The sequence below is a fragment of the Aulonocara stuartgranti genome (genome assembly GCF_965226115.1).
Source record: "Aulonocara stuartgranti genome assembly, chromosome: 12".
In the NCBI taxonomy this organism is placed as follows: domain Eukaryota; kingdom Metazoa; phylum Chordata; class Actinopteri; order Cichliformes; family Cichlidae; genus Aulonocara; species Aulonocara stuartgranti.
In genome coordinates this window covers 24461777-24475753 of record NC_138948.1, presented here as the reverse complement: position 1 = coordinate 24475753, position 13977 = coordinate 24461777, and the positions used below count along the sequence as shown (strand labels likewise).

At 41.5% G+C, this 13977-nt stretch overlaps 1 protein-coding gene across 5 annotated transcripts; it reads right to left on the bottom strand.

The window, feature by feature from the left end:
• Positions 1-747: 747 nt before the first annotated feature.
• On the bottom strand, positions 748-13939 carry LOC309719464 (dynamin-1-like protein). 5 transcript variants are annotated; one of them, XM_082555609.1, is made up of 18 exons: positions 13779-13932; positions 13237-13356; positions 11735-11876; positions 11458-11496; positions 11215-11261; positions 11044-11115; positions 10863-10949; positions 10593-10755; positions 10156-10276; positions 9724-10062; positions 7728-7848; positions 7461-7616; positions 7261-7350; positions 7067-7165; positions 6772-6888; positions 6573-6682; positions 4089-4248; positions 748-3914 (listed from the first exon to the last, which is right to left on the bottom strand). In XM_082555609.1, exons 2-18 carry the CDS (start codon positions 13336-13338, stop codon positions 3858-3860), a joined length of 2022 nt encoding a protein of 673 aa, XP_082411735.1. In that variant the 5' UTR covers positions 13339-13356; positions 13779-13932; the 3' UTR covers positions 748-3857. The 5 variants fall into 5 exon arrangements, with proteins under 5 accessions (XP_082411735.1, XP_082411734.1, XP_082411732.1 ...); XM_082555608.1 differs by having other exon boundaries at positions 9724-10276; positions 13909-13939; XM_082555606.1 differs by having other exon boundaries at positions 9724-10276.
• Between the last annotated feature and the right edge of the window lie 38 nt (positions 13940-13977).

Genomic DNA, 13977 nt, shown 5'->3' with positions numbered 1-13977 from the left:
GGTTACAGTGGGAGACAAAGTGCAGGCAATTTAAAATAATCACCTGAGAAAAAGGGTTTATTAGTTATTGCTTCATTTTCATTCTTCAGCGCCGACCGAGTGAATGAAGCTGCTCAGCCTGCTGTCCTCTGTTGTAAATGGTTTGACTGCTGTGTTATACAGCATCTCTAATATTTGGTGGAGGCTGTAAATTCAGCACCGATCTCAACTGTCATGTTTGCCTTGCTGTGCCAGTACTGCACTCTCCCGGACTGTAGTGCCCTCGCTCGCTCTCATCCAACATTAATGACCAGCACTCTCCTCACACCGCTACGTTCAACTCATCCATCACCTCGCTCCTCAACCCCTGTTCGTGTTTAACTTGGATTGCCTTGACATCAAAAGGTGACAATCCATCATCTAAATGAGAGCAGATAACTGTAGTGAAATTTCACTCTTTCTGTGGCATCGTGGAGTCAAACAGAGAAGAGAGGTTTGAAAAATGGGAAAGAGTGCGCGAGTGCTGAAATCCTGGAGGACACTTCATAGCTGCGCACTGTTTTCATCATGCTGGTGTAACTGTAACAGAGACATCTGTAAGAAAGACTTTTTCAGTCGCTCGAGATCAATATAGTGAAGAAGAGTGAGTCCAATCACATCTACTGCTAGAGCTCTGTGGGGGACAAACAACCAAAAAACAAACAAACACATTTTACGAAAACTGTTGGAGCTGCATGTTGTCTATGACACCAGACACACACACTTCACTGCATGGGATCCTTTGATAGGGTTTAATGAGACCCTCCAAATGACATTTAGTCAACATTTATCACAAATATTGGCAGGCAAGAACTCATGAGGCAGTTGACACATGATCTTAATATACATTTAAATAATACAAAATATACATTCATTCATATCTTGACACATGCATACTGAACCATACATGCAACCGTATACAGGGCTTTCAGAAAAACACAGTGAAGACAGAATTACTGTTTAATAGTACCCTTAATGAGAAATTTCCCACCCAAAGTGTACACGTTTCCCTCTGGCCTCAAGTACAGTGTATCTGTTTGGATTATTTTGGAGTGAATTGCACAGTTTTGGAGAAATTTGATGCCATCTCTTGAACAGAAGTGGGCTAGATGGCTCTCACTTTGCGGTGCTGAAGGTACCTAAAAATCAAGCAAGTTCAACTCAGCCAAGCTTTCTTTGCATTAACTGGTTAAAAAGCAAACAAAAAGAAACCCTAAAAACAGCTGGTGATAACGGGTATCACAGTGTCAGTTAGTGACTGCATCATTTGACTCTTTTTCCTTAAAATACATAAACTCAGCACCTCATATTCCAGACAGTGACATTATCTGACGTGGTGCTAGTACATATATCCATCCATCCATCTTCTTCTACTTATCCAGTTCAGGTTTGCAGGGGCACTGGAGCCAATCTCAGCTGTGATATAATGAGAGGGAGAGTACACCCTAGCTAGTCTGTCACATGCCTAACACAGACAGACAGATACAGCAGTAAAATATAATGGTAACGATGTTGCAAATAAGAGGAGAAAGTAATGACGATATATATATATCATATGAACTCATTATCATCAAAATCACACTGAGTGGTAAACACACTCGCCTATAGATCCTCGGTTCAATTCTGGGAACCCAGCCTGCGAGGGTCACAAGCCTGGATAAAATGTGAGGGTCATGTCAGGAAAGGCATCCGGTGCCAAATCAAACACACAGTTTCATCCACTCTGACGACCTCTCGGGAAATAAGGGAGCAGCCTGAAGTACCTTCCAATATACTTATTTTATCATTTGGTGGGTCTCGGTGCTGCTGTTTATTTCTAATGTGACAGCTGTATGTTAGAGCTCATAAACTTTAAACCTGATATGCTTAAACATCACAGGTGTGTACATAAAAGAGCTGTGGATATCACTTGTCGCCAGCTTAAAGTGAAATTATTAATTATATAGTCTACAAATGTAACCAATTCATTTTCTAATTTGTACTCTATTAGCTGTATTTCCAGCAGTGTAAAGAGACTTAGCAGCAGATTAGGACCACAGACGTTCTGCATCACCAACCGAATGTATGCAAATTCCTGTCACAATGCCACATACACTTTGTGCTGCTGCAGCTTTATAGCTGGGCTTCAGTGCGTTAGTAAAGTATGGCTTCAAAAAGTTGCATATACAAAACATATTCCTTCAGCAAGGAACAACTTTTTTCACTGAAAGCAAACTGAAAATAAAATAGTGTAAACACTGTGCTTCCACCTGATCCTAAAAGGAAACTGATCAGATCATGCTCCTGACCGGGTCATGTGTTCAGCATCAGTTACCGTAGCAATTTAGCCAGGTAAAGAAGAGAGGCACCTTCGGGGACCCTGAAAACTCTGACTCGAGTTACCTCTGGTTGCCCTGTGTCATGTAGGAGCCGTCTTCTTTCATACCAAAACAATCCAGTAGATAAACAGCACTGCAGGCCGAGGAGGAGAACATGTATATTTGATCAGGGGCGAACTTTCTGTTTAAAGCAGGTCTTCCTGAAAAAGTCTAATTCTTAGGATAACATTAGTTTTGGCTATTATCTGAGCCTGAGAATGGGGGAGGAAAGCCGGGAAGAGATGCATTATTTTACATATTAATGAATATTACATAATGAAACAGTGACTGGCACAGGGGCAAATGAGTCAGGTTAAATTAAGACTGAGGTTTCTGGTTGGGAATGTAACAAAAAAACAACTGCAGGCAGGATTCATCTACATTTCTAATTGTCTCGCTTTCCTGGAGGCAGTTTATCTGAGCGGCAGGAAAGGGTCAGTAATACGAACAAGCTTATATCTCTGTAGCATTAACAGTGGAAACAAGTGGATAATTGGTTTTGTGGGGAAGGAAACGAAGCTACAGGAAATTTCAGTGCTATCATGTGGATCTGAAATATAATAAGCGTACTCTTTTAATGGTTAATAAAATAAAAATAAAAACACACTTCAAGTGTAAGAATTGACTAACACTATGGTGCATACACACTTTATACTTAAGCTGTCCAGCTCAATGTGGCAGTCTTCTAAAATCGTACACAAACAGAGGGAAGGATATGTTGGGCATGTTTGGTTTGCTCACCTAAAACTGGAATGTTTACAGCAGGCAGTAAAAATAGGCTCATATGCAAACGAGACTGGAAAATAAACCTGATATTGATTAGCATCGGAGCTGGAAAAACAATCCGCAGTCATCCTGTGATTTCTTTAAATGACTGCAGCCTGTCTTTAGTGTTGCATTGCAGTCTGCATTGATTTGATTTTCACTTTATTTCTATATCTGCTGAGCACTCCAACAAAGGAGATTAAAGTCAGGAAATCTAATCTAACATAGTTTTAGCACCTGCTAAAGTGGGCTCAGAGGAAGCCCGTGCCTGGAAAGCATGGAGCTGTGCAGTGTGAACACATTTCAAATTTATAAAAAAAAAACAAACACAGAGAAAATAAATACTCCATACACAACATACATTACAAAAAAAGAAAACAAACTTATGACCCATCAAAGGTTTTCACACAAAGTATTGCAGGAAATTTTTGTTCGCGGCTATGCTTGTCACATTCTACCTGTTAAATAACACTTTCAGCCTGAGTGTGATTGATCTCTCTCTCTCTCAGCATTCACAGTGAAAAGCAACAGCTCCGGTATGCTGTTCAGTGCAACCGCCAGAGAGGAAAAAAAGTAGATCTGAATGTGCTATGGTCACTGGTCCGTGAGAAAACAGTGGTACTGCCACACATTAACACAGACTGCCGAAAACTCACATACACTCTCAAACTCTCAGAGCTCTCCTTTGACACAAAAGAAGTTGTTGCATTCCTCTGGCTACCAAAGATGAGTCTCCCGGATCTCAGAGATGATGTTATTGGCTTTTTTAAGCGCCTGAGAAAGAAAGAAAGAAAAAAAGAAAGAAAGACAGAAAGAAAGAAAGAAAGGCTGGTTAAATTGCTGGCATTAAGACCGCAGAGAAAAGAAAAAAAAGAAAAAGAAAAACAACTAGCTGTTCCACGATGTTCAGAACCCATTCAGAGAACAAATTGCATCATCCAATTTTACCTCAAGCATTTGAGCAACCTCAGTCCGCTGCTGTGCTGTGTCCTGTGACTCAATGAGCAGCTCCTGGAGCAGTGGCTGTTTGTAAAGCTGACCCACCAGCTCACTCTGCAGATGTTCTTTCACGTAGTTCACCAGGAAATGCATCACTGTCTTGGGCACACTGTAGACACACAGATCGATGATATTTACACTAGGGCTACTATTCTGAATTTGCATGCTTCCACCAACCAAGAAAGCTGTAGTCTGACTAGAAACTAGGGCGAGGGACTCCAGAGTTAGAGCTGAGTCCCTGTTCAGATCATTACTGCTGATTTATTTTGTGCTTAATCTCATATTTAAAAAAAGAAACAACTTCACTAAACTAATATTAAGAAACACTGATTTGTATGTATGTAGCAGCTGTATGAGAACAGACATCACTGCAGGAATCAACATCTGCACACTTATTCTCTAACAGAGCACCACAGTTAAGACAGACACATACAAAATAAACAAAAAAAAACACCCAGAACAAAAACTCTTATTGCTAATGCTGATATATTTAATCCCCTTACAGTAATTGAAGTAAAAGTAGGGAAAACAGTGCATGAGTTAATATCCACAGAGACTAAATCTAATATCCTCACTAAATGTGTCACCCTCTAGTTTACATGTAAATATAACCTCTGCATCTTTTTTAGAGGAAAAATAAAAGCTCTCATTATATAAGAAGCCTTTGTTCATGTAGTTAGACTGCTCTTTCAATGCAGCTCTTTTATCTAAGTAACAACTGATAAGATAAAAGGTTAACAGCTGCTAACCCTGAGCCACACTGACAGCACCATCAGGCACATCTAATTGTGAAGTTAATACACGCACGCAGTGGCACGCTTGTTCTCGCTGCCCTGCGGCCAGGCAGAAAAGATGCAAATGAGGGAAAAATCTGATGGATTTCATTAAAAAACAACATTTTCATCTGACCAATACATATCAGCACTGATCTAACATTAAAAGTGTTGGGAGAAGAAGAGCATCACGATACGTCTCACCTGAACAAACACAGCTACAAATGTTACACCTGAGCTGACATTTAGACTTGTACGCCTGTCGTTCAGGAAGCCTGAACACACTTTTCTGAACTTTTGACTGAGTGGCTAAGCTGCCTGTTGGAGCCAAGCCCACCCCTGTCCATAGATAAAACCAGTCCATGCAGGCAAATGCAAGTAAATGGACTTAAACTGCATCATTACTTTAATATAACCGGAGCAGACAACATTTTATATACGAGCGAACACTTCACCCAGACTTTCAGTCAGGGAACATTTCCCCTAAGGAATAAATCAGAAACTGCTCTCTGAACACAGATCGTACAAGCACTCGCATTAAGCATCATCAGGCAAAAATCCATCAGCATGAGCTCCTTCTGCACCAAAATACAGCTCCGCGGGAACCACAGTGGTCACAGTAGTACTCTCAGACCTTGAGGGAGGATTTAGCAATGTCATGTTTGATGGTATGAAATGGACAGTGACATGGCTGCGTGTTAACTATTTAAAGTTCAGGCTCAGTGTTTTAATGGGTCAGATAGACAGACAGCCTTCAGATTTTTGTGTTACTGATGTAAAAGTCTCTAATGATATTTGGTTAACCACTGATCAGTATCATCAATTCAGAAATGGCCAAGATATATGATCTACTCTTTTATCTAAGAGTTAAGGCCACACGGAGCGCTTTCGGAAAACACAAAGAATTTCCCAAAGTTTTTGGATCCAAACTTGTCGTCTAACACAGCGGTCCCCAACAATTTTTGCGCCACAGACCAATTTAATTTCAGACAATATCTTCACGGACCAGCCTTTAAGGTGTTGCAGATAAATACAACAAAATAAAATGACCAAGACAAAAACTGTGGTATTTTGCAAATATAATAATAAACACGAATCCACTGTGTAGCTGTGTAAATTTATTAGCAGCGTCCTTCTGAAATGCGCCAACAACACTGAGAGTAACATAAGACCCAGGGAAACCGAGTTAACGATAAAAACCATAAATTTTACACCCGAGCCTCAACTCTCGCGGCCCGGTACCAAACGACTCACGGACCTACAGCGCACTTGCTGGAAAATGCAGTGGTCTGATTGGTAAGCGAAGTTATGCTGCCGGCCCAAAAAATATTTTTAACGCTCAAAACATTTGAACAAATACATGTCCAGTTTATAAAAGCCTTTAAGCTCCTGAATAACAACCAGAGAAGTGGTTTTACAGAATGCTGTCACAGCAAAGCTGAACTTTGATCTCAATTAATCATTTTGTCCTATAAGAGACAACATAATTACCACATGAATTATTGCGAGTTCAGTAAGGTCATGTCACTTTTGACCAACTTTATTCTAACTGAATGTTTGTGCCAAATTTGAACTAATCAATAGCAACAACTGAGCTTTGAACGTGATGTAAAGGGGAAGTAGGGTCCCCTGAGGTGCTCTGGATTTGTGCCAGTCAAACCTGTCTTGGATGCTCTTGCGGACAATGAGGAAGTAGCTCTTGATGAGACGCTGGATGACCTCACAGTCCCTCTGCTCCCTCGAGCTCAGCTTTCGGGACACTGGCACAGCCTGACAGAGAGAAGGGCCAAGCAAAATATTAATACTGACCATCTGCAATGACTTCAGTGCTTTGTCATACTGCTAATCCCGCTACTCACTGTGTCAAGGAGGTTAATGGCCTGGCCTTTGCTGGGGCTCCCAAAGCCTGCAGCTGCAGCCTTTTCTTCCGTGACCTTCTCGTTCTTCCAGCGCTTCCCTCCGTCAAGAGCCTCTGCCTGAAAACAAGCAACTCAGAGGGTAAAAGACGGGTTTTTTTAAGCTGGGATTCCACTAAAAACTCTGAAAGTGGTTTTAATATTTAATTATGAATTACACTTCAGCTTTTAAAGAGCACAGTGTCTGCTGTTTAGCCAAGCAGAAAAAAAGTCCCTGCAGTGAGAAACAAACTACTACCTGCTGACTGTTGACAGATGCGGAGACCTGCGCCGCATCCGTGAAGTCTGGATGCTTTGTGTTGATGTAGGCAAGCTCTATTGCTACTAAATGATGGACCTGAAAGTAAAAAAAAAAGCAAAAAAAAAAGCATCCAGTGGGATGACTAATATAATTAATATAAAAATGATGATCTTGCTTAAGCTGTGGATTACCATTTCATTAGTAATCGGCAAGCGTTTCCGCAATAATCCAGTCACTACTTCCACAATGGAATCGTGCAGCTTGGGAAATCGAAGAAGCTCCTTAAAAATGCAAAGACACGCTGTTTTTTAACACGGTTCTGTAATAATTACTGCGGCACTATTTTCTTTATTCAACCATGTGTAAAGTGCAATATGATCTGTGGTCCCACCTGTGTACTGAAGGAGGAACAGTGCTGGATGATCCGCTGCAGCTCTTCATGAACCAGCTCCACGCAGCGCAGACTGGGCTCCTCTAGACGCTTAATTTGCCGCTTCACCAGCAGCTCAAAGGACACCTCGGGCACAAAAAGTGCTGGCCGTGGGCCCTGCAGGGCAAATATCATACATACATACAAACACAAATACACACCAGCTCCAGACTTGACTAGAATTAGGATTTAGTAGAGCTACACAAACAGAAGCGAGAAGAAGCTTACAGTAGCATTACGGATAGCAGTGAGGATATCGAGATCAGTCAGGCCCGCCAGGGGGTCGATAGACTGCAAGGTCCGGCCAAAGGTCTCGTGGAATATGTAACAGATCCGAGCACCTCCACAGCTGCAGAAAGAAGAGACAGGTGAAAGTTGTGATATCAGTGCTGTGTCTCAGTCCTGCGTGTCAGCAATGCTAGCTGTGCCAAGCTTAAATGCAGTCAACCAAAAAGGGTCAATATTTGCTCCCCATGTATTTTAATGAATTAATCATCAAATGGTAAAAGCTGCAGAGTGGAATGTGCCAACGGAAGATGCTGATACCACTTTAGTTTACACCTACATTAGCACGAGGACATTACTCTCATGACGCTCGTCAAATGTCTCGATGCAGTCTCAATCATCCAGGTTTGCAAATCCCAAAAAGTGGATTCTGTTCATCTGGGTAGTGCACCTACCCTTGTCGACCCTTCTGTCGACAAGGGTAGGTGCACGGTTTCACTTAACCAGAAGGACTGTCGTGAAAAATTTTGTCACTGCTCACTGACAAAAATACTTATGAACCCCTACAACAAGACCCAGGTAGTGGTTACAGGAAGAGGGTGATAGATTGTCTGAAGCACTTAGATTAAGACAATGCTGCTGACCAGACCTCATACCACAGGCTACACCCAGGGGAAACTACACCAAGTCTGTATGGTTTACCTAAGATACAAAAACAGGGTGTACCTTTAAGACCAATTGTCTGCTCAGTCACGTATAACATCTCAAAGTTTCTGGCTTTGATCCTCAACCCGTTGATAGGCAGCTCTAAACACTATATCCAGAACACTTTGAATTTTGTTGAGAAGCTTAGAGATGTCATAATGGAGGCAGATGAAACAATGGTCTCATATGATGTTACGTTTCTCTTCACTTGTGTTCCAGTCACTGAAGCAGTGAAGGTAGTTCATAAGAGATTACAGGATGACCCCAACCTCAGCAGCAGGACCACTCTCAGCACCGACCAAGTGTGTTTGTTTGTGGAACTGTGTCTTCATTCCACCTATTTCAAATACAAGTGTCAGTACTACAAGCAGAAACATGGGTGTGCCGTAGGTTCCCCAGTTTCACCCACTGTGGGCAACTTGTACATGGAAGAAGTGGAAAACGGGGCTCTGTTATCCTACCCTGGAACACCCCCAAGTCGTTGGTACAGGTATGTGGATGACACCTGGTTGAAAATCAAATCTCAGGACGTACCACAATTCACTGATCACAATAACTCGGTGGAGAAACACATCAAGATCACCATGGAGGTTATGAAGAAAGACCGCCTTCTTAGACTTTGAGATTTCCATTATTAAGGGGGAACATTTAAAAGTTGATGGGTAACGTAAAGTATTTAAGGTTTGACCCTCATCACCCACTGGAGCACAAACTGTGTGTCATAAGGACGCTACGACAAAGAGCGAACAGCATCGCCACAGATGCAGTGGCCAGGGAAGCAGAAGAACATCATATCAAGAAGGCTGAGGAGGGGGCGTAATGGTATATTTTTCACGTTTCACCAGCTTACAGTGCTGTGATTGAAGCCATTCCCCACCTCTCTGTGAATAGTACTCAAGGCCATTGATCAGCTGTCATTGACCAATGGTCTTTGATCAGTGGCTGTTGATCAATGTTCATAACAATTTCATATTAATGATCAAGAAACTGACCTCATAGACCCATTGTTCGTTAGTGGGCTAGCTTCAGTCATTATGCAAATGTCCTGTTTAAAAGGTTGGGGAAACCTGCAGCAATCAGCTGAGACTGAAGAAGTCACTTCAGTGAGCGACGAAACGTTTCTCTCACTGAAAACGTCCAGATGAACAGAATCAACCTTTTGGGACGCTCATCAAAGTAAGTTAAAATGCAGATTTGTGCAACAACTGCTGTGTTGAGCAGAAGAGTTAAGGCATTTCACTAAATCAGAAAACAAAAGCTCCACCAGGTGCCACTAGAGTGTGGTCAGACTCACAGCTCTGAGGTTTGTATGTGCCTGGCTGTTCCCTCTATGGTGTTGCAATAATCGCTGGCAAACTTGGTGACTATCTGTAGCAGGGTGGCACTGTGATCCTCTACGGGCTGTCCGTAGCTGTTGAGTCTTGCCTGGTACTGGGCACTCAGGACAGTCACTCGGGTTTTGAGGTCTGGCAAGCAGTCCCGGATGTGGTGCATGAGCAGCCTGCTGAGAGTTTTGGCCAGATAGCGAGAGCCAGCACGAGACACTAGCGAGGGATAGTGGCGCTGCAAGAAAGCCTGCTCATCCTTCATTGAGTCCTCCAGGCTTTTCTGAGTATTTATGTCATGCTGGCTCCTACAACAAGAAGAAAACAGCGAGTTCAGTAAGATAATCAGAATATTAATACTTTTAATTATAGACCAACAAGCAAGTTTGTTTCTTCCAAACCTGTTAACCACCCCGATAATCCCAAGCCTGACTGGAATGACTCGACCCAGAAGGACCTCCAGCGCATCGGTTCCTGCATCCATCAGGTCCAGCTTACTGACCACCAGCAGTGTTCGACGGCCTGACAGACACCAACACAACATTCACAGATCATTCAGGGTGAACTGTTCCCCCATTTAATCATTCTCTTTATCACCACAGCCAAAGGGAGCACATGAACATTCATTTTCCTGTCAGCAAGGTTTTTAAACTGTAAAGACAGGCTATATCAGTAGCATGAAATTACTTCTTTCGACGCATTTGATAATTTAAAAATGAAAGCATGTTATGTAACAATTTAAAAATGAAGCACGTCATGCAGTAAACACAGAGAGAGAGAGAGAAAATTAAGATAAATTCTGAGGAAAAAAAAAAACCCTGTATAAATAATGTCTTACCATCTGTATCAACCTCACGAGCCAATTTTAGTGCATCAGATGTGGCCAAGTCAGAGTTGGCAGGGGACACTGCGAGGATAAGGCAGTTTGGATTGGAGATAAAGGACAAGATCATCTCTTGCACTTGAGCCTCGATGTCCTTTGGCTGGTCCCCAACAGGAACCTAAGACAACCACAGCACACATTCGATCATTATTAATGATTATCTAACGTCACTGTGTTTGCATAAATCATATCCAGTCAGCATCCCCGTCAAGAGGCTGAATCTACCTTAGTAATTCCAGGTAAATCAACCAGAGTGAGATTAAGAACTTTTGGAGAGAAAATCTTCAGATATATGGGCTCAGGACTGATCCCCTGGATATGAAAAACAGAGAAAGAAAATAATGAATCCAGTGGAAACAGCTGAACCTGCAGCATTACTGAGCGCACATCAAAGTGTTCTTCTCACTTTATTGTCGCCTGAACCTCGTTCAGTCTCTGCTTCAATTTCCCGACGAATTTCCTGAAAATCTGTGAAGATCTATTAAAAGAGTGAGAAAATTACACATCACATAATCCTAGCACACAATACAGAACCAAAGCAGTGTACATATTATTTGAATGCCTAAGATAAACAAACCTGATTCTTGCAGTGCAGAAATGTACCCCATTCTTCAGCTTTGAGACCTGAACAAATAGGAGTAAGTGTGAATTTTAACACAGATAAAACTAAGACTTTGAAGAGACATTATGCTAATTTGAATATAAGACAAAGCCACTTGTGTTCATACTAGACGCAGAAAGATCAGGCTGAAGAAAATGTCAGAAAAGAAATGAAGAAGTTAAACAAAGACAAGTGCATGCAGATCAAGTGTAGAGAGACCTGGGTAGCTGTTTTGGGCATTTTGCTTAATCCCATTTCCTGAAAAGCCAGTGAAGGAGAAGAGGAAGAAAGAGAGTGTTAGCAAAGCAAGACCATAAAAGGAATAGCAGTTAAAAACAGTGAGAAAAGGTGCACGTTAACTACTGCATGCAGTATACACTTTAATAACAACCTTCTGTTACTCTATTCTCCTCATTCTTCTGCATACCCTAACTTCCTAAACTTGACTTTGTTTTTTTTAAAGGAATATAACAGTGACAGATTTGTGTTTGTTTACCGTTCTCGATCTTCAGCCTCTCCTGCAATGGGGGGACATTAACAAGCTGCAACACCAGGGGTCGTCTTGTGACTATTCCTGATCCTCGAGGCAAGAAATCCCGTCCAACCAGGCTCTCCAACACAGAGCTCTTTCCACTGCTCTGTTATGACACATGATAAGACCAGTTTAACCCTGATACAGTCATCTGCAAAGTTTTCATGCAGTGTGGATACGCCATTGTGAATATAATAAAAAAAATAACATGAACCCAGTTTACAGCTTCAGCTACAGCATACATGACAGATGATGGAATGTTATAGATAAAAATTTGAGAAAACTGCATCACCATTGAGCTTTTTACTTCAAGCTCTCTTGGGCAAACTTTTTTGTCAATTCTTTAAGCAGCCTTCAGAATTAGTTCTCCAGGCTTCATGAAGGACATTCAAACCTCTTCTTCGGATGTTGTCTGCCTTTTGTTTTGTCAAGATGATACCACACTGCTTCAATTATGTTGAGGGTTGGCCTCTCCATACCTGATAGTGTTCCATTGTGTGTGTGTTGTATATCCAGGTAAACTTTTATTGCATTGGCAGTGTATCTGGGATCATTATCATCCTGAAAAATGAAGCCACCGCAAATCAGATGCTTTTCAGATGGCACTACATAGAGGATCAAAATCTGACTGCATTTTTCTGTGTTCATAATTTAATCAATTTTGATAAGACCACTGGCTGAAAATGCAGTTCTAAACCATGATAGAACTTCCACGGTTTTACAGTAGACACTCACTGTAGTGCCTCCCTCCTGACATCTCTGTAGATGATTTGAACCAAACATTTCAAATACGGATTCATCACACGATAAAACCTGCTGCCATTGATTTTCAGTCCAGTTTGTAATCTGGGATACCTCAGTGTTTTCTCCTGGTTTCCTTTCCTTAGGAATGGTTACCTGACAGCCACTCTTCCACTGACAACCCTGATGAGACTTTAGTGAATAGTCAACTGAAGGACCAGATGCATCTCTCAGGTTCTGTGTCAGGTCTTTGATGGATTTTTTCCCCTATTTCTTAAGGACATGACTTTCAGATGCAGTTCATCTGCTGTAGATATTTTTTTTATGTATACAAAGTTTTCAGCTCTTTTGGGATCTTTTTCACAGATAAAGAAATGGGAATAAAATATTTTCACTAACAAGATGCCCAAAGATACAACTCAAAGCATGTTCTGTAAGTTAGTTGTCTGCTATATTGCTCAGGCTTTGAGTTAGGGAATAAACAAATTAACTTAATGAACAAAACATTTCTGTAAAAATGCTCAGGTACAAGGACTTGACTGAAAAGGAGTGAAAAAAGTAGGCAGTCTCCAAAGAAGAACTTTGATAGACCTTCAGAAAACCTGAAGAACTATTGTTCAAGACTACTTTAATTAGAAGACAGCCTGGCTGCTTGGAAACAAAATATAACGAAATCATGGGTAGCTCAGACTTTTGCACAGTACTTTAGATGCGTCCTAGCCTACCTGAGATCCAACCACGACTATCTGAGGTAACTGTATGATCTCCGCCCCCAGTGTTAGAAAGACCTCCTGCAACCGGTTGATGGTGGGAATGAGAGTTTCCATCCTTCCAACAGACGGTTGCTACATTGGGGTTTGTTTTTTTTTTTAAATGAATAAATTAAAAACACAAACACACACACACAGAGCAAAGATAAAACAAACTTCAAAATTGTTAAAAAAAACAAAAGCAGTATAGCTTCGTCAGAGGGAGAAGTGGTCCTGATGAGAGGGGTGTAACACCACGCTCAATCCTCCCAGGTTAAGCACCAGTTTGAAGTGGCATTTTAAGATAAACACTGGTTACGAGTTGTCAACTACTGGGATGAAACCAGGTCTGACTAACAGTGCAACAAATGGTGGTGACAGCACAAACCGAGACACTCGATGTTATGTGCCAACTATAGCTTGCTAAATCTATTGGGTAAAGGGAGGAAGTGAAATGGATAAGCTAGCTAACTGCTTACACTCGCTTAGCTGCTAAAGAAACGGTACCCGATGCTGACCTCACCAATGTTCAAGATATATTCCTTCCTATCCAAGTTTCCTGTTCTTCATAGTTTGTATTAAAACAACGCGTTAACCCTTCATTCTACCCGAAATGTCATCCAAAATTAGCAGCATAAAGATACAGACCGTCAGTTGATCACATAGGCGGAACCGTATTACTCAGTCAATCCAATTGGTCAAAAATTTGAGTCACGA

Excerpts from the sequence above, each read along its gene's own strand:
- LOC309719464 (XM_082555608.1), bottom strand. The coding sequence starts at position 13,338 with ATGGAAACTCTCATTCCCACCATCAACCGGTTGCAGGAGGTCTTTCTA. Across the intron at positions 11,877-13,236 it reads TAGTCGTGGTTGGATCTCAG|AGCAGTGGAAAGAGCTCTGT; the intron begins GTAGGCTAGGAC and ends GTGTCATAACAG. Across the intron at positions 6,683-6,771 it reads CCATTAACCTCCTTGACACA|GCTGTGCCAGTGTCCCGAAA; the intron begins GTGAGTAGCGGG and ends TCTCTCTGTCAG.